Source organism: Stegostoma tigrinum, chromosome 41 (genome assembly GCF_030684315.1).
Source record: "Stegostoma tigrinum isolate sSteTig4 chromosome 41, sSteTig4.hap1, whole genome shotgun sequence".
Taxonomy (NCBI): Eukaryota; Metazoa; Chordata; class Chondrichthyes; order Orectolobiformes; family Stegostomatidae; genus Stegostoma; species Stegostoma tigrinum.
This window is the reverse complement of record NC_081394.1, coordinates 5,090,161-5,109,307: the sequence shown is the minus strand read 5'-3', so window position 1 is coordinate 5,109,307 and position 19,147 is coordinate 5,090,161. Positions and strand designations below refer to the sequence as shown.

General features: G+C 59.4%; 1 protein-coding gene across 7 annotated transcripts in view; it reads right to left on the bottom strand.

Moving 5' to 3' along the window:
- LOC125448462 (pleckstrin homology-like domain family B member 3) overlaps positions 1-19,147 on the bottom strand; it is a 46,024-nt gene that overhangs the window by 4,735 nt on the left and 22,142 nt on the right. For 6 of the 7 annotated variants that reach the window (XM_059641362.1, XM_059641366.1, XM_059641368.1 and 3 more), the window contains 8 exons: positions 18,166-18,255; positions 17,033-17,155; positions 14,407-14,509; positions 13,104-13,290; positions 11,125-11,212; positions 7,112-7,219; positions 5,841-6,060; positions 280-365 (listed from right to left, as the gene is read on the bottom strand). In XM_059641362.1, coding sequence (XP_059497345.1) covers positions 280-365; positions 5,841-6,060; positions 7,112-7,219; positions 11,125-11,212; positions 13,104-13,290; positions 14,407-14,509; positions 17,033-17,155; positions 18,166-18,255 — 1,005 coding nt within the window. The remainder of the gene's footprint in view (positions 1-279; positions 366-5,840; positions 6,061-7,111; positions 7,220-11,124; positions 11,213-13,103; positions 13,291-14,406; positions 14,510-17,032; positions 17,156-18,165; positions 18,256-19,147) is intronic. The other variant, XM_059641367.1, reaches the window with a different exon arrangement.

The following is a 19,147-nucleotide window of genomic DNA, read 5'->3' as shown; positions in this document are numbered from 1 at the left end:
GGAGGGAGTAGAGGGATATAGATCAAGAAAATGGCAGGTTTCTTTTTAGATTAATTAGGGCATGATGTCAACACGGGCTTGGAGGGCCGAAGGGCCTGCTCCTGTGCTGTACTTTTCGCATTCGCTCATCTGTTGGCAGTTGGGACGAGATTAATTTCGGATGTTTAAGTCAGCATTGGATGGGCTGGACTGGAGGGTCGATTTCTGTGTTACAGCTTTATGACTGTATAACAAGTTGGCCCGATACGAGCAGGTTTCTGAGCAGTGAAAAACACCCACCTTGGGCGCTCTCCGTAAGTGGTCAAAATAAATCTCCTCGAGAGCCTGGAAGTAAATAACTCCTTTCAGCTTTGTCTCCTCTTTATCTAGAGACAGAACAGCAACACATTCAGTGGTAATTAGAGCAAAGCGAACTCCGAACATCCCACTCCCTCCCCCCACCGACGCTCAGTCGCAGCAGTGTGTACCATCTACAAGATACTCTGCAGAAATTCACCGAAGATCCTCAGGCAGCACCTTCCAAACCCACGACCCACTTCCATCCAGAAGGACAAGGGGCAGCAGATACATGGGAACACCAGCCCCTGCAAGTTCCCCTCCACTCCCCATCCTGACTTGGGAATATATCGCCGTTCCTTCAGTGTCACTGGGTCAGAATCCTAATTGTTGGCTCAATCTCTTATTGGACCATTCACGGCCAAAACAAACATTTTGTGCTTTGTGCAAATATGACTCCCAATGTCCGCCGAAGGACAAGTACTGAGGGAGCGCCGCACTGTCGGAGGGTCAGTGCTGAGGGAGTGGGCACTGTCGGAGGGTCAGTGCTGAGGGAGTGGGCACTGTTGGAGGGTCAGTGCTGAGGGAGCGCCGCACTGTCGGAGGGTCAGTGCTGAGGGAGCGGCACTGTCGGAGGGTCAGTGCTGAGGGAGTGGGCACTGTCGGAGGGTCAGTGCTGAGGGAGCGCCGCACTGTCGGAGGGTCAGTGCTGAGGGAGCGCCGCACTGTCGGAGGGTCAGTGCTGAGGGAGTGGGCACTGTCGGAGGGTCAGTGCTGAGGGAGTGGGCACTGTTGGAGGGTCAGTGCTGAGGGAGCGCCGCACTGTCGGAGGGTCAGTGCTGAGGGAGCGGCACTGTCGGAGGGTCAGTGCTGAGGGAGTGGGCACTGTCGGAGGGTCAGTGCTGAGGGAGCGCCGCACTGTCGGAGGGTCAGTGCTGAGGGAGCGCCGCACTGTCGGAGGGTCAGTGCTGAGGGAGTGCCGCACTGTCGGAGGGTCAGTGCTGAGGGAGCGGCACTGTCGGAGGGTCAGTGCTGAGGGAGTGGGCACTGTCGGAGGGTCAGTGCTGAGGGAGCGCCGCACTGTCGGAGGGTCAGTGCTGAGGGAGCGCCGCACTGTCGGAGGGTCAGTGCTGAGGGAGTGGGCACTGTCGGAGGGTCAGTGCTGAGGGAGCGCCGCACTGTCGGAGGGTCAGTGCTGAGGGAGCGCCGCACTGTCGGAGGGTCAGTGATGAGGGAGCGCCGCACTGTCGGAGGGTCAGTGCTGAGGGAGCCCCGCACTGTCGGAGGGTCAGTGCTGAGGGAGCCCCGCACTGTCGGAGGGTCAGTGCTGAGGGAGCGCCGCACTGTCGGAGGGTCAGTGCTGAGGGAGCGCCGCACTGTCGGAGGGTCAGTGCTGAGGGAGCGCCGCACTGTCGGAGGGTCAGTGCTGAGGGAGCGCCGCACTGTCGGAGGGTCAGTGCTGAGGGAGTGGGCACTGTCGGAGGGTCAGTGCTGAGGGAGTGGGCACTGTCGGAGGGTCAGTGCTGAGGGAGCGCCGCGCTGTCACAGGGGGAGCGCCGCGCTGTCACAGGGTCAGCGCTGAGGGAGCGCCGCGCTGTCGGAGGGTCAGTGATGAGGGAGCGGGCACTGTCGGAGGGTCAGTGCTGCGGGAGTGGGCACTGTCGGTGGGTCAGTGCTGAGGGAGTGCCGCATTGTCGGAGGGTCAGTGCTGAGGGAGTGGGCACTGTCGGAGGGTCAGCGCTGAGGGAGCGGGCACTGTCAGAGGGTCAGTGCTGAGGGAGTGGGCACTGTCGGAGGCTCAGTGCTGAGGGAGCGGGCACTGTCGGAGTGTCAGTGCTGAGGGAGTGGGTACTGTCACAGGGTCAGCGCTGAGGGAGCGCCGCACTGTCGGAGGGTCAGCGCTGAGGGAGAGCCGCGCTGTCGGCGGGTCAGCGCTGAGGGAGCGCCGCGCTGTCGGAGGGTCAGTGATGAGGGAGTGGGCACTGTCGGAGTGTCAGTGCTGAGGGAGCGGGCACTGTCGGAGGGTCAGTGCTGAGGGAGCGCCACGCTGTCACAGGGTCAGCGCTGAGGGAGCGCCGCACTGTCGGAGGGTCCGCGCTGAGGGAGCGCCGCGCTGTCAGAGGGTCAGCGCTGAGGGAGAGGGCACAGTCGGAGGGTCAGTGCTGAGGGAGCGGGCATTGTCGGAGGGTCAGTGCTGAAGGAGCGCCGCGCTGTCGGAGGGTCAGTGCTGAAGGAGCGCCGCGCTGTCGGAGGGTCAGTGATGAGGGAGCGGGCACTGTCGGAGAGTCAGCGCTGAGGGAGCGCCGCGCTGTCGGAGGGTCAGTGCTGAGGGAGCGCCGCACTGTCGGAGGGTCAGTGCTGAGGGAGTGGGCACTGTCGGAGGGTCAGTGCTGAGGGAGCGCCGCACTGTCGGAGGGTCAGTGCTGAGGGAGCGGCACTGTCGGAGGGTCAGTGCTGAGGGAGTGGGCACTGTCGGAGGGTCAGTGCTGAGGGAGCGCCGCACTGTCGGAGGGTCAGTGCTGAGGGAGCGCCGCACTGTCGGAGGGTCAGTGCTGAGGGAGTGGGCACTGTCGGAGGGTCAGTGCTGAGGGAGCGCCGCACTGTCGGAGGGTCAGTGCTGAGGGAGCGCCGCACTGTCGGAGGGTCAGTGCTGAGGGAGTGGGCACTGTCGGAGGGTCAGTGATGAGGGAGCGCCGCACTGTCGGAGGGTCAGTGATGAGGGAGCGCCGCACTGTCGGAGGGTCAGTGCTGAGGGAGCCCCGCACTGTCGGAGGGTCAGTGCTGAGGGAGCGCCGCACTGTCGGAGGGTCAGTGCTGAGGGAGCGCCGCACTGTCGGAGGGTCAGTGCTGAGGGAGCGCCGCACTGTCGGAGGGTCAGTGCTGAGGGAGCGCCGCACTGTCGGAGGGTCAGTGCTGAGGGAGCGCCGCACTGTCGGAGGGTCAGTGCTGAGGGAGCGCCGCACTGTCGGAGGGTCAGTGCTGAGGGAGCGCCGCACTGTCGGAGGGTCAGTGCTGAGGGAGTGGGCACTGTCGGAGGGTCAGTGCTGAGGGAGTGGGCACTGTCGGAGGGTCAGTGCTGAGGGAGCGCCGCGCTGTCACAGGGGGAGCGCCGCGCTGTCACAGGGTCAGCGCTGAGGGAGCGCCGCGCTGTCGGAGGGTCAGTGATGAGGGAGCGGGCACTGTCGGAGGGTCAGTGCTGCGGGAGTGGGCACTGTCGGTGGGTCAGTGCTGAGGGAGTGCCGCATTGTCGGAGGGTCAGTGCTGAGGGAGTGGGCACTGTCGGAGGGTCAGCGCTGAGGGAGCGGGCACTGTCAGAGGGTCAGTGCTGAGGGAGTGGGCACTGTCGGAGGCTCAGTGCTGAGGGAGCGGGCACTGTCGGAGTGTCAGTGCTGAGGGAGTGGGCACTGTCACAGGGTCAGCGCTGAGGGAGCGCCGCACTGTCGGAGGGTCAGCGCTGAGGGAGAGCCGCGCTGTCGGAGGGTCAGCGCTGAGGGAGCGCCGCGCTGTCGGAGGGTCAGCGCTGAGGGAGCGCCGCGCTGTCGGAGGGTCAGTGATGAGGGAGTGGGCACTGTCGGAGTGTCAGTGCTGAGGGAGCGGGCACTGTCGGAGGGTCAGTGCTGAGGGAGCGCCACGCTGTCACAGGGTCAGCGCTGAGGGAGCGCCGCACTGTCGGAGGGTCCGTGCTGAGGGAGCGCCGCGCTGTCAGAGGGTCAGCGCTGAGGGAGAGGGCACAGTCGGAGGGTCAGTGCTGAGGGAGCGGGCATTGTCGGAGGGTCAGTGCTGAAGGAGCGCCGCGCTGTCGGAGGGTCAGTGCTGAAGGAGCGCCGCGCTGTCGGAGGGTCAGTGATGAGGGAGCGGGCACTGTCGGAGAGTCAGCGCTGAGGGAGCGCCGCGCTGTCGGAGGGTCAGTGATGAGGGAGCGGGCACTGTCGGAGGGTCAGTGCTGCGGGAGTGGGCACTGTCGGAGGGTCAGTGCTGAGGGAGCGGGCATTGTCGGAGGGTCAGTGCTGAGGGAGTGGGCACTGTCAGAGGGTCAGTGCTGAGGGAGTGGGCACTGTCAGAGGGTCAGTGCTGAGGGAGCGGGCATTGTCGGAGGGTCAGTGCTGAGGGAGTGGGCACTGTCAGAGGGTCAGTGCTGAGGGAGCGTCGTGCTTTCGGAGGGTCAGTGCTGAGGGAGTGGGCACTGTCGGAGGGTCAGTGCTGAGGGAGTGGGCACTGTCGGTGGGTCAGCGATGGCGGAGCGCGGCACTGTCGGAGGGTCAGTGGTGAGGGAGCGCTGGACTGTCGGATGGTCAGCGCTGAGGGAGCGCCGCACTTTCAGAGGGTCAGTGCTGAGGGAGTGGGCACTGTCGGAGGGTCAGTGCTGAGGGAGCACCGCGCCGTCAGAGGTTCAGTGCTGAGGGAGCGCCACGCTGTCAGAGGGTCAGTGCTGAGGGAGCGCCGCACTGTCGGAGGGTCAGTGCTGAGGGAGCGCTACACTGTCGGTGGGTCAATGCTGGCAGAGTGCCACGCTGACGGTGGGTCAGCGCTGAGGTAGCGCCGTGCTGTTGGATGGTCAGTGCTGAGGGAGTGGGCACTGTTGGAGGGTCAGTGCTGAGGGAACGGGCACTGTCGGAGTGTCAGTGCTGAGGGAGTGGGCACTGTCGGAGGGTCAGTGCTGAGGGAGTGGGCATTGTCGGAGGGTCAGTGCTGAGGGAGCGGGCATTGTTGGAGGGTCAGTGCTGAGGGAGTGGGCACTGTCAGAGGGTCAGTGCTGAGGGAGCGTCGTGCTTTCGGAAGGTCAATGCTGAGGGAGTGGGCACTGTTGGAGGGTCAGTGCTGAGGGAGTGGGCACTGTCGGTGGGTCAGCGCTGGCGGAGCGCGGCACTGTCGGAGGGTCAGTGCTGAGGGAGCGCTGCACTGTCGGAGGGTCAGTGCTGAGGGAGCGCTACACTGTCGGTGGGTCAATGCTGGCAGAGTGCCACGCTGACGGTGGGTCAGCGCTGAGGTAGCGCCGTGCTGTTGGATGGTCAGTGCTGAGGGAGTGGGCACTGTCGGAGGGTCAGTGCTGAGGGAGCGGGCACTGTCGGAGTGTCAGTGCTGAGGGAGTGGGCACTGTCGGAGGGTCAGTGCTGAGGGAGCGGGCATTGTCGGAGGGTCAGTGCTGAGGGAGCGGGCATTGTTGGAGGGTCAGTGCTGAGGGAGTGGGCACTGTCAGAGGGTCAGTGCTGAGGGAGCGTCATACTTTCGGAGGGTCAGTGCTGAGGGAGTGGGCACTGTCCGAGGGTCAGTGCTGAGGGAGTGGGCACTGTCGGTGGGTCATCGCTGGCGGAGCGCGGCACTGTCGGAGGGTCAGTGCTGAGGGAGCGCCACGCTGTCAGAGGGTCAGTGCTGAGGGAGCGCCGCACTGTCGGAGGGTCAGTGCTGAGGGAGCGCTACACTGTCGGTGGGTCAATGCTGGCAGAGTGCCACGCTGACGGTGGGTCAGCGCTGAGGTAGCGCCGTGCTGTTGGATGGTCAGTGCTGAGGGAGTTGGCGCTGTCGGAGGGTCAGTGCAGGGAGCGTGCCAAAGGAAGGTCAGTTACCTGTAAAATACGCCAGCCACTTCCTATCAATGTCGAAAACAAACCACCTCTTCCTCCATGTTTTGATGCGGCCCCCCATCTTGGTCAAACGTCCTCGGCAGCTCCTGCCCGTCAGCGTTAGATGTCTGCATCCTTCTACCGCATGACCCGAGGCTTCGATATGGGCACGCAGGTCAAAGGTCGGCTGGGCAATTGGTGCCTGGTGAACACACTGGGAGTTCTGTTTCGGAGATGCAGAGAGACACAAGGTAAGGAAGCAAAATGGCTGCGACGCGTTACTGAGGCAACGCGACCCTCTTTGGGGAGGACATCCGACGCATACTTGTGCGCTTTTGGGCCATCGTACCAGTCCTGGTTGTAGCCTCAAACCTGCCACCCTGTCTCTTCCTCACCCCCAACCCTCCAAACCCAACCTCGAATCCCCTCATCGATTAGAAATCCCGACTCACCAACCCCCACTCTCCTGTCCCCCAGCATCCCTCCACCCCACCCCTCAGGCAGGTGCCAGGGGAGGTTACAGAAACAGGGAGGGAGTTTATGGGGCTGGAGGGGGTTACAGAGACAGGGAGGGGGTGTAGGGGCTGGAGGGGGTTACAGAGATAGAGAGGTGGGGTAGGGTCTGGAGGGAGTTACAGAGATAGGGAGGGGGTGTAGGGGCCGGAGAAGGTTACAGAGATAGGGAGAGGGTGTAGGGGCTTTAGGGAGTTACATGGATAGGGAGGGGGTGGAGGGAGTTACATGGATAGGGAGGGGGTGTCGGGAGTTACAGATGGGGAGGGGGTGTAGGGTGTAGGGAGTTACAGAGATAGGGAGGGGTGTAGGGAGTTAGAGAGATAGGGAGGGGGTGTAGGGAGTTAGAGAGATAGGGAGGGGGTGTAGTGAGTAAGATAGGGAGGGGATGTAGGGAGTCACAGAGATAGGGAGGGAGTGTCAGGAGTCACGGAGATAGGGAGGGGGTGTAGGGAGTCACGGAGATAGGGAGGGGGTGTAGGGAGTCATGGAGATAGGGAGGGGCTGGAGGGGGTTACAGAGATAGGGAGGGGGTGTCGGGAGTCACGGAGATAGGGAGGGGGTGTCGGGAGTTACGGAGATAGGGAGGGGGCGTAGGGAGTCACGGAGATAGGGAGGGGATGTAGCGAGTTACGGAGCTAGGGAGGGGGTGTAGGGAGTCACGGAGATAGGGAGGGGGTGTAGGGTGGAGGAGGCGAGAATGTCGGAGATGGACAGTGGAACGTGAGAGATTGGAGGTGCCAGCCCCGGCTGATCGTTACCTCGGGATCACTTGGACGACGAAGCCGGTCAGAAGGAGCCGAGCGCTCTGCCTGCTGACGGTCTCGATCTGCCTCGGGGTTTATCACCTGCTCCTTCCTGTGGGCCTCCTACAAGAGAGCACCAGCGTCAAAACTCTCGACTCCCACCCTGAGGCTGCAAAGTTGCATTTAATTCGTGCCCGTAATACTTATTAACTCACGGGAGGCAGGTGTCAGAAACTTGGAATTTATTCGTTGCCCCATCCCTAGTTGCCCCTTTGAGCTGCGTTGTGTGTGTGCTTTGGATAGAGCCTCAAGGCTCTCAGGGAGGGCTGATGCACAGTGACCCTTACGGGTAAAATCACTCCTATCTGCCCCTTCCCTCTCACTCTAACATCCAAAGGGACAACACGTCCAAAGCTGTAGATAACAGCAGCCTTTCGCGCTCTCGAAACCCTGAGGGAAAAGGAGAGGGTGGATCCTGTCGGATTGTTGCCTGAGCAGACTCTCAAAGACAGAACTTTCCAACAAGCAGATGGACGTCACCTCGGCTGGTGGTGAGAACGGCACTGTCTTTGAGCTCGGTCTTGTACGCCTGGTATCTCTGCGCCACCGCACAGTGCCCTCGAAGCAGCTACAAGGGGGCTACAGACTGTCACACATCTCCTTCTGGAATGTGCCTTTCCAAAGGAAGTCTGGAGACAGATGCAGTGTTCAATGTCGAGGCTCATCCTGAGCGTCTCTGTGAGGCTCAGTGTTCTACGTTCCGTTCCCTGGGAGGCACACTGAGACAAACATTGACTGCAAGTGAAGGACCATCAGGTCAGTGAAAGACGCTCTTTGGCCTGCTGGTTTTCCTAGGCCAGGAGCTGACCCTGACTGAGTGCTGGCAGACTGGCACATTTGCAAGGTCCTGTATTTACATGTTCAGAGAGGCACTGAAAGCTGGGAAAGCTGCTGCCAACTCAGAGAGAGGAAAGCCCGCAGTGTGAAGTCTTTCTGACAAAGTATAACATTGGTCTGCTCAGTTCCCAGAACCCCATTGTTCCAAAACTTACGGAAACATTTTCTCATGCATTCATTAACAATGTCTCTGGAATGGCACAGGATCTCTGTGCGACGTCAAATTTCAGATATCTCAGTTGCCTTACCTTCTTCCTCTGCAAAGATCTTACAGGATAGATTGAGAAGCTTCTGTACAAATTAATGGATATTTGTTTTCAAAAATAAAGTATATTATTTCAACGAACGAAGAATCAAAACCGAATCTGAAGCTCCTGTCGGACGATGGCAGCTTCACCTCCAATGAGAGAGGGCATTCCAGGATTCCGACACAGCAACATTGAAATAACCCTCCCTATCCCTGTAACCCCCTCCAGCCCCTACACCCCCTCCCTATCCCTGTAACCTCCTCCAGCCCCTACACCCCCTCCCTATCTCTGTAACCCCCTCCAGCCCCTACACCCCCTCCCTGTCTCTGTAACCCCCTCCAGCCCCTACACCCCCTCCCTATCTCTGTAACCCCCTCCAGCCCCTACACCCCCTCCCTATCTCTGTAACCTCCTCCAGCCCCTACACCCCTCCCTATCTCTGTAGCCCCCTCCAGCCCCTACCCCCCTCCCTATCTCTGTAGCCCCCTCCAGCCCATACCCCCCTCCCTATCTCTGTAACCCCCTCCAGCCCCTACACCCCCTCCCTATCTCTGTAACCTCCTCCAGCCCCTACACCCCTCCCTATCTCTGTAACCCCCTCCAGCCCCTACACCCCCTCCCTATCTCTGTAACCCCCTCCAGCCCCTACACCCCCTCCCTGTCTCTGTAACCTCCTCCAGGCCCTACACCCCCTCCCTATCTCTGTAACCCCCTCCAGCCCCTACACCCCCTCCCTATCTCTGTAACCTCCTCCAGGCCCTACACCCCCTCCCTATCTCTGTAACCCCCTCCAGCCCCTACACCCCCTCCCTATCTCTGTAACCCCCTCCACCCCTACACCCCTCCCTATCTCTGTAACCCCCTCCAGCCCCTACACCCCCTCCCTATCTCTGTAACCCCCTCCAGCCCCTACACCCCCTCCCTATCTCTGTAACCCCCTCCAGCCCCTACACCCCCTCCCTATCTCTGTAACCCCCTCCAGCCCCTACACCCCCTCCCTATCTCTGTAACCCCCTCCAGCCCCTACACCCCCTCCCTATCTCTGTAACCCCCTCCAGCCCCTACACCCCCTCCCTATCTCTGTAACCCCCTCCAGCCCCTACACCCCCTCCCTATCTCTGTAACCCCCTACAGCCCCTCCCTGTGTCTGTCCCCTGATCCAATCCTGGCCACTTGAGCATTTCCTGATTCCCAGTGCTGCTGCTCTCCAGTGCCAGGAGCTCAGGAATTCCCTGTAAACCCCTGCACACTCCGTGTGTCCCCGTTCTTCTCCTGCTAGGAGAGGGTTTCTAAACATGGGGTAATCTTTTGGAATCTGCTCTGTGGTAGAAGGTCAAATGCTTCTGTGAAGCGCCCAGGGCCATGTTACTGGGTTAAAGATGCTACACAATGATAAGTTGTTGTTGCATTCGGGAGGTCAGCCATTCCCTGCAGGCCACACGCCATCTGCAGGGAAGAGGCTGATATTCCAGGGACGGAAAAACAACCCCCAACAATTTTCTGGAAGTGTGGAGCTGGATGAACACAACAGGCCAAGCAGCGTCTGAGGAGCACAAAAGCTGACGTTTCGGGCCTAGACCCCTCTGCTGTGTTCATCCAGCTCTACTCTTTCTTATCTCGGATTCTCCGGCATCTGCAATTCCCACTATCTCTCTCTCCCAACAATTTTATCCCTCATTTCACTGTAGGGCTGATTTCAGTCACTGCAGGTGGGGCTGAATGGCCTGTTCCTATGTAACAGGCTCAGGGAGAGGGGCTGAATGGCCTCCGGTTCCTGTGTAACAGGCTCAGGGAGAGGGGGGGAGCTGAATGGCCTCCTGTTTCTATGTAACAGGCTCAGGGAGAGGGGCTGAATGGCCTCCTGTTCCTATGTAACAGGCTCAGGGAGAGGGGCTGAATGGCCTCCTTTTCCTATGTAGCAGGCTCAGGGAGAGGGGCTGAATGCCCTCCTGATCCTATATAACAGGCTCATTGAGAGGGGCTGAATGGCCTCCAGTTCCTGTGTAACAGGCTCAGGGAAATGGGGCTGAATGGCCTCCTGTTCCTGTGTAACAGACTCAGGGAGAGGGGGCTGAATGGCCTCTTGATCCTGTGTAACAGGCTCAGGGAGTGGGGGGGCCACTTCAAACTTGATACACAGGATCAAGAGGCCATTCAGCCCCTCTCCCTGAGCCTGTTACACAGGATTAAGAGGCCATTCAGCCCCACTCCCTGCGCCTGTTACACAGGATCAAGAGGCCATTCAGCCCAACTCCCTGAGCCTGTTACACAGGAACAGAGGCCATTCAGCCTCACTCCCTGAGCCTGTTACACAGGATCAAGAGGCCATTCAGCCCCTCTCCCTGAGCCTGTTACACAGGAACAGAGGCCATTCAGCCTCACTCCCTGAGCCTGTTACACAGGATCAAGAGGCCGTTCAGCCCCTCTCCCTGAGCCTGTTACACAGGAACAGAAGGAGGCCATTTCAGAGGGAAACTGAACAAATGTTTACCTCTGCTGTAGACTCATACGATGCCGTGGAGTGGCCTGAGTGGGCAGTGCTCGAAAAATAACCTTTTCAGATTATTGCTGTGGCAAATGAGCTGCCTTTAGATAGCACCCTTTTACCTCCTCGTCACAAGGATGTGGAGCCCCATTGCTGGGAGTGTAGTCAAATGCAGAGGGAAAGGTAGGTGGTTGCTGCACAGCAAGATCCCATGAGCAGGCATCGCAATTAAAGCAACGCAGGCTGAGGTCAATTCTCCCTGGTGACAGGGCAGAGATAATCATTAGCTCAGGACCATCCCTGTTGTAAATATCCTGACAGGCCAAAGCGCGCGGCTTTGAACCCCACTCCGTTCCAGGAGAGTGAGTGCCCTGTCCAAGAGGAGGTGTAATACTTGCCTTTGCCTGCAGGAGGCGCTGCTTCTCGGCTACAGCAGCCCTCAGCTTGCTCTCCATTTCCACCAGGGTCTGTAAGGAACAGCCATTGCTGCAGGACAAAAGCACAAACATTCGCATTACCGACAGGGTCTACAGCCCAGAGACTGGCCATTCGGGCCCTCTGCTCCATGCCAGGGTTTCTGCTCGCACCAGCACCCGCCCAACTCCCTCTACATCTCCCTTTCTCAGGATACAGAGACTGGAACTGTGCACGGTGCTCCGAGTGTGGGTCTAACTGAAGGATACGGAGACTGGAACTGTGCACGGTGCTCCAAGTGTGGGCCTAACTGAGGGATACGGAGACTGGAACTGTGCACGGTGCTCCGAGTGTGGGTCTAACTGAGGGATACGGAGACTGGAACTGTGCGCGGTGCTCCGAGTGTGGGTCTAACTGAGGGATACGGAGACTGGAACTGTGCGCGGTGCTCCGAGTGTGGGTCTAACTGAGGGATACGGAGACTGGAACTGTGCGCGGTGCTCCGAGTGTGGGTCTAACTGAGGGATACGGAGACTGGAACTGTGCGCGGTGCTCCGAGTGTGGGTCTAACTGAGGGATACGGAGACTGGAACTGTGCGCGGTGCTCCGAGTGTGGGTCTAACTGAGGGATACGGAGACTGGAACTGTGCGCGGTGCTCCGAGTGTGGGTCTAACTGAGGGATACGGAGACTGGAACTGTGCACGGTGCTCCGAGTGTGGGTCTAACTGAGGGATACGGAGACTGGAACTGTGCGCGGTGCTCCGAGTGTGGGTCTAACTGAGGGATACGGAGACTGGAACTGTGCACGGTGCTCCGAGTGTGGGTCTAACTGAGAGATACGGAGACTGGAACTGTGCACGGTGCTCCGAGTGTGGGTCTAACTGAGGGATACGGAGACTGGAACTGTGCACGGTGCTCCGAGTGTGGGTCTAACTGAGGGATACGGAGACTGGAACTGTGCACGGTGCTCCGAGTGTGGGTCTAACTGAGGGATACGGAGACTGGAACTGTGCACGGTGCTCCGAGTGTGGGTCTAACTGAGGGATACGGAGACTGGAACTGTGCACGGTGCTCCGAGTGTGGGTCTAACTGAGGGATACGGAGACTGAGACTGTGCACGGTGCTCCGAGTGTGGGTCTAACTGAGGGATACGGAAACTGGGACTGTGCGCGGTGCTCCGAGTGTGGGTCTAACTGAGGGATACGGAGACTGGGACTGTGAACGTTGCTCCGAGTGTGGGTCTAACTGAGGGATACGGAGACTGGGACTGTGCACGGTGCTCCGAGTGTGGGTCTAGCTGAGGGATACGGAGACTGGAACTGTGCACTGTGCTCCGAGTGTGGGTCTACCTGAGGGATACGGAGACTGGGACTGCACATGGTGCTCCGAGTGTGGGCCTAACTGAGGGATACAGAGACTGGAACTGTGCACGGTGCTCCGAGTGTGGGTCTAGCTGAGGGATACGGAGACTGGGTCTGTGCACGGTGCTTCGAGTGTGGGTCTAACTGAGGGATACGGAGACTGGGACTGTGCACGGTTTTCTGAGTGTGGGTCTAACTGAGGGATACGGAGACTGGGACTGTGCACGGTGCTCCGAGTGTGGGTCTAACTGAGGGATACGGAGACTGGAACTGTGCACGGTGCTCCGAGTGTGGGTCTAACTGAGGGATACGGAGACTGGAACTGTGCACGGTGCTCCGAGTGTGGGTCTAACTGAGGGATACGGAGACTGGGACTGTGCACGGTGCTCCCAGTGTGGGACTAACTGAGGGATACGGAGACTGGAACTGTGCACGGTGCTCCCAGTGTGGGACTAACTGAGGGATACGGAGACTGGAACTGTGCACGGTGCTCCGAGTGTGGGTCTAACTGAGGGATACGGAGACTGGAACTGTGCACGGTGCTCCGAGTGTGGGTCTAACCGAGGGATACGGAGACTGGAACTGTAGCTTGAACCGTTACCTGCGGAGGCTGGTGGACCGGGATAATTTGTCACTTGACTCTGTCCGGGGTCTCTGGCGGTCGGGAAGCTGGTTGAGGCGAGGATTACCATGCGGAGAGCTGGAGCAGGGCAGCTTTTCCTGCTGGAAGCTTTGACTTCGATGGAGGGTAACCAGAGAGAGGAGCTGCATGGGGGCGTGACTGAGACCTGGTGATCACAACCAAAGAGAAAAGAAAAATATTATCATATTTATCAGGATAAAAACCAGGGCCCAACAACAGTTGTCACAGTTATACCTGACAGTGTGGGCAAGGCTTGGGGGGCTGGGGGGAGATACATTAGGGACAACAGCCAAGCCCTTGGACAAAGTGATAGAGGATGAGAGAGAGCGAGCGAGAGTGAGAGAGCGAGCGAGAGTGAGAGAGGAAGTGAGAGACAGTGTGAGAGAGAGAGAGAGAGTTAGGGAGTGACAGAGCGAGACTCAGAGAGGGTGAGAGAGAGCGCGAGAGTGAGAGAGAGAGAGAGAGAGCGAAAGTGAGAGAGAGAGAGTGAGAGAGAGTGAGAGAGAAGTTAGAGAGAGAGTGAGTGATAGACTGAGAGAGGGTGAGAGGGAGAGCAAGAGTCAGAGAGTGACAGAGAGTGACAGAGAAAGTGAGAGAGGGTGAGAGAGAGAGAGGGAGAGAGAGAGTATGAGAGAGTGAGGGGGGAGAGAGTGAAAGACAGCAAGAGAGAAAGTGAGAGAGGGTGAGAGAGAGAGCAAGAGTGAGAGAGTGAGTGAGAGAGTGAGAGAGTGAAAGCGAAAGCGAGAGATTGGGAGAGAGAGTGAGAGAGGGTGAGAGAGTGAGCAAGTGACAGAGAGTGAGAGAGAGAGAAAGTGAGAGAGGATGAGAGATAGAGTGAGAGTGAGAGAGGGTGAAGAGAGAGCAAGAGAGAGAGTGACAGAGAATGAGAGAGAAAGTGAGAGAGAATGAGAGAGAGTGAGAGAGTGACAGAGAGGGAGAGAGACAGAGAGAAAGAGAGAGAGAGAGAGAGAGAGAGAGGGAGACAGAGCGACAGGCAAGTTTAGGGAGGGGTTCCAGAGATCAGGGACACAGGACAGGGACAGCATGGGGTTAGATACAGAGTAAAGCTCCCTCTGCACTGTCCCCCATCAAATGGTCGCAGGACAGCATCACAGATCCCTCTCTCACCCAGACATTTTCTCTCTGTCTCTGCCCCTCTCCCCTCCTGACTGTGTCTCTCGCTCCCTCAAAACCCCCTCTTCTCTCCTCCTATCTTTACCACCTCCCACTGCTTCTCCCTGTTTCTCACCCAATCCCTCACCTTGTTCGTGGAGGGAGGCGGGTCGACTGAGGTCCCGGGCTCCATAGCTGGCATGCCGTCTTCGGGGCAGACTTCCTGAACTGTTCCCACAGATTGCTCGCTCCTGGGGAGAGAGAGAGAGAGGAAGAGTCAGTCAACCTGTCCAGTGGGGGAGGGGGATTGTGAGAGAGGGATAGAGAGAGAAAAAGAGACAGAGAGAGCGAGAGAGGGAGGGACACAGAGAGAGCAACAGAGAGATCGAGATGGGCAGACAGAGAGAGAAAGTCAGGTGGAGAATGGGGAAAGAGTGTGGAAAGTAAGGGAATGGCGTAGGAGTGTGCATAGGAAGGGGATGGAGATGGGGAAGGAGTGTGGAAAGGAAGGGAATGGCGTAGGAGTGTGTATAGGAAGGGGATGGGGATGGGGAAGGAGTGTGGAAAGGAAGGGAATGGCGTAGGAGTGTGCATAGGAAGGGGATGGGGATGGGGAAGGAGTGTGGAAAGGAAGGGAATGGCGTAGGAGTGTGTATAGGAAGGGGATGGGGATGGGGAAGGAGTGTGGAAAGGAAGGGAATGGCGTAGGAGTGTGTATAGGAAGGGGATGGGGATGGGGAAGGAGTGTGGAAAGGAAGGGAATGGCGTAGGAGTGTGCATAGGAAGGGGATAGGGATGGGGAAGGAGTGTGTAAAGGAAGGAGATGGGGTAGGAGTGATTAAAGGAAGCAGACGGGGCTGGAGTCGGAGTATGTAAGGAATGAGGACGGGTTTGGGGATGGGGCGTGGGGGAATGAGGGTTGAGAGATTGAGGAATGGGTGTGTGTGTGGGGGATGGGGAATGAAGGGTGGGGAATAGGGGATAGGGGAATGGGGGATGGGGGTGGGTGTGGGGGGCGGGAGGGTGGGGAATGGGGGATTGGGGGATGGGGGTGGGAGGGTGGGGAATGGGGGATAGGGGAATGGGGGATGGGGGTGGGTGTGGGAGATAGGAGATGGGAATGGGGTGTGGGGGTGGTGGAAGGGAGATTGGAGCTGTGTGTGGGGGATGGAGGATGGGGGGATGGGGGATGGGGTCTGTGCAGGGTGGGGGGTGTGGGTGGGGGTTGAGCAATGGGGGGAATAGGGGTTTGGGGAATGGAGATGGGGTGGGGTGGGAATGTGTAAGGCATGGGGGTTGGGGGATGGGATGGGTGTGTGTAAAGGATGGAGGATGGGGTGGCAGTGTGTAAGGGATGTGGGATGGGCGATTGCGTGGAAGTGTGTGAGGGATGGGGGTTGGGGATGGTGTGGGAGTCTGCAAGGGATGGGGTGTGGGATGTTGGGGTGGGAGTGTGTAAGGGATGGGGGGTTGGAGGATAGGGGGTGGGGGATGGGGGTGGGTGACAGGGCGTGAGGTTGTGTAAGGGATGGGAGTGGGTGACAGTGGGTGGGAGTGTGTAAGGGATGGGGGTGGGTGATAGTGGGTGAGGGTGTGTAAGGGATGGAGGGGTGGGTGATGGGGGTGGGAGTGTGTAAGGGATGGGAGGGTGGGTGAAGGGGTGGGGGTGTGTAAGGGATGGGGGATGGGTGATGGGGGTGGGAGTGTGTAAGGGATGGGGGGTGGGTGAAGGGGGTGGGAGTGTGTAAGGGATGGGGGGTGGGTGAAGGGGGTGGGGGTGTGTAAGGGATGGGGGATGGGTGATGGGGGTGGGAGTGTGTAAGGGATGGGGGGTGGGTGTTGGGGGTGGGAATGTGTAAGGGATGGGGCGTGGGTGATGGGGTGGGAGTGTGTAAGGGATGGAGGGGTGGGTGATGGGGGTGGGAGTGTGTAAGGGATGGGGGGTGGATGATGGGGGTGGGAGTGTGTAAGGGATGGGGGGTGGGTGAAGGGGGTGGGGGTGTGTAAGGGATGGGGGGTGGTGATGGGGTGGGAGTGTGTAAGGGATGGGGGTCGGTGATTATGGGTGGGAGTGTGTAAGGGATGGGGGAGGGGGTGTGTAAGGGATGGGGGGTTAGTGAAGGGGGTGGGAGTGTGTAAGGGATGGGGGGTGGGTGATGGGGGTGGGAGTGTGTAAGGGATGGGGGTGGGTGGTAGTGGGTGAGGGTGTGTAAGGGATGGGGGTGGGTGATGGGGGTGGGAGTGTGTAAGGGATGGGGGTTGGTGAAGGGGGTGGGGGTGTGTAAGGGATGGAGGGTGGGTGATGGGGGTGGGAGTGTGTAAGGGATGGGGGATGGGTGATGGGGGTGGGAGTGTGTAAGGGATGGGGGTGGGTGATGGGGTGGGAGTGTGTAAGGGATGGGGGTCGGTGATAGTGGGTGGGAGTGTGTAAGGGATGGGGGGTTGGTGAAGCGGGTGGGGGTGTGTAAGGGTTGGGGGCTGAGTGATGGGGTGGGGGTGTGTAAGGGGTGGGGGATGGGGGTGGGGGTGTGTAAGGGACGGGGGGTGGGGAATGGGGGTGGGGGTGTGTCAGGGATGGGGGGTGGGGGTGGGGGTGTGTAAGGGATGGGGGGTGGGGGGTGGGGGTGGGGGTGTGTCAGGGATGGGGGGTGGGGGTGTGTAAGGGATGGGGGGTGGGGGATGGGGGTGGGGGTGTGTAAGGGATGGGGGGTGGGGGATGGGGGTGGGGGTGTGTAAAGGCAGAGCCCGCGGTGTGGGATGATGGAGACTCTCACCCTGAGGACGGTGCGGGTGGCTGCGATCTGGGTGATGGAGAATACACTGGGGGTGTCGTCACTTTGGTCACTGCGCGCCTCCCTCGCCAGCAGCTCCCTCGACATCCTCACTATCCCCACGGGCTGAAACAAAACCAGCCCGGCAGGTCAGGAGGTGCTGCCCACTCCCCCCACCCGACAACCCCACCCCTCTCCCCACCACCCCATCCCTCACAGATTACAGAGGGTTACAGAGATAGGGAGGGGGTGTGGGGGCTGGAGGAGGTTACAGGGATAGGGAGGGGTATAGGGGCTGGAGGGGGTTACAGAGATAGGGAGGGGGTGTAGGGGCTGGAGGGGGTTACAGAGATAGGGAGGGGGTGTAGGGGCTGGAGGGGGTTACAGAGATAGGGAGTGGGTGTAGGGGCTGGAGGGGGTTACAGGGATAGGGAGGGGGTGTGGGGGCTGGAGGAGTTTACAGAGACAGGGAGGGGGTGTAGGGGCTGGAGGGGGTGTGGGGGCTGGAGGGGGTGTGGGGGCTGGAGGGGTTTACAGAGATAGGGAGGGTGTAATCGGAAGGGGGTGATAGGGTTTTAGGAGGCGGTATAGTCGGGAAGGTGGTGGACTGTACAGGGTGATGGGTGGGGTTGGTAGGGACAGGGTTTAGGGAGTGTAGGGGGTGATAGGTAGAAGGAGGAAGGTGGTGATGGGGAGGGGGTGATAAGGAAGGGATGTAGGGGGTGAAGGGGAGGGTGTGATGTGGAGGGGATGATGGGGAGGGGGTGATGGGGTGATGAAGAGGGGGTGATGGGGAGGGGGAGGGGGTGATGCGGTGGGGGAGAGGGGGTGATGAGCAAAGGGGAGGGGTGATGGGGAGGGGGTGATAGGAAGGGGGAGAGTGGGTGATGGTATCGGGTGTGATGGGGAGGGGGAGTGGGGGATGGGGAGGGGTGATGGGGTTGGGGTTGGGGTAGGGGTGATGGGAAGATGGTATAGGGGGTGATGGGGAGGGGGTGATAGGGAGGGGGAGATGAGGAGCGGGGAGGGGGTGATGGGGAGCTGGGAGAATGAGGGATTCCTTGGGGAAAGTCCCCCCCCCCGCCCCACCACTGCACCCGGCTGTAATCCTGAGGGTTCAGATACCGCCCCGTTACCTGCTTCGTCCGATTGGGTCCCTCGAGGGGCATTCCGGAAACATCCGCCGTCGAACTGTATTTCTCCGAACGGGAGGTCGCGTCTTTGTCCTGAAACGGAACAGAAATAGGAACCAGACACCCGGTCACAAGAGATTCCTGCCGAAAATCGACCCAGGCAGACAAATTATACAATCTGCTGGCCCAGGCTGAGGCCATTCAGCCTTTCCAGCCTATTCAAGATACGGGGTCATAGAGACATAGAGCTGTACAGCACAGAAACAGACCCTTCAGCCCAACTCATCCATGCTGATATCCTAAATAAATCCAGTCCCATCTGCCAGCATTTGGCCTATATCCCTCTAAACCCTTCCTATGAGACCTCATCCAGATGCCTTTTAAATGCTGTAACTGTACCAGCCCCCACCACCTCCTCTGGCAGCTCATTCCATACACGCACCACCCTCTGCGTGAAAAAGCTGCCCCTTGGATTTGAAAAGGATCTTTGCGCTCTCTCCTTAATCCTATGCCCCTCTAGTTTTGGACTCCCTCACCCTGGGGGGAAAGGACCTTGTCTGTTTATCCTCTCCACGCCCCTCATAACTTTGTAAACGTCCATGAGGTCACCCCGTCGGCCCCGGACCTTTCAGGGAAAATAACTCCAGCCTGTAGCTCAATCTCTCCAACATCCCTGTAAATCCTTTCTGAGCCCTTTCAAGTTTCACAACATCCTTCCTGTAGCAGGGAGACTGGGATTGAACGCAGTATTCCAGAAGTGGCCCTAACCGATGTCCTGTACAGCCCCAACGTGACCCTCCCAGTTCCTACAGTCTACCCAACACCTTCCTCACCCCTCTGTCTCCCTGAGACTCCACTTCCAAGGAACTCTGAAGATGCTCCCCAAGGTCTCTTTGCTCAGTAACACTCCCCAGGACCTTACCACTAAGTATCTAAGTCCTGCCCTGATTGATTCCTCTACTGTCTGAGCCCACGGCTGATCTGG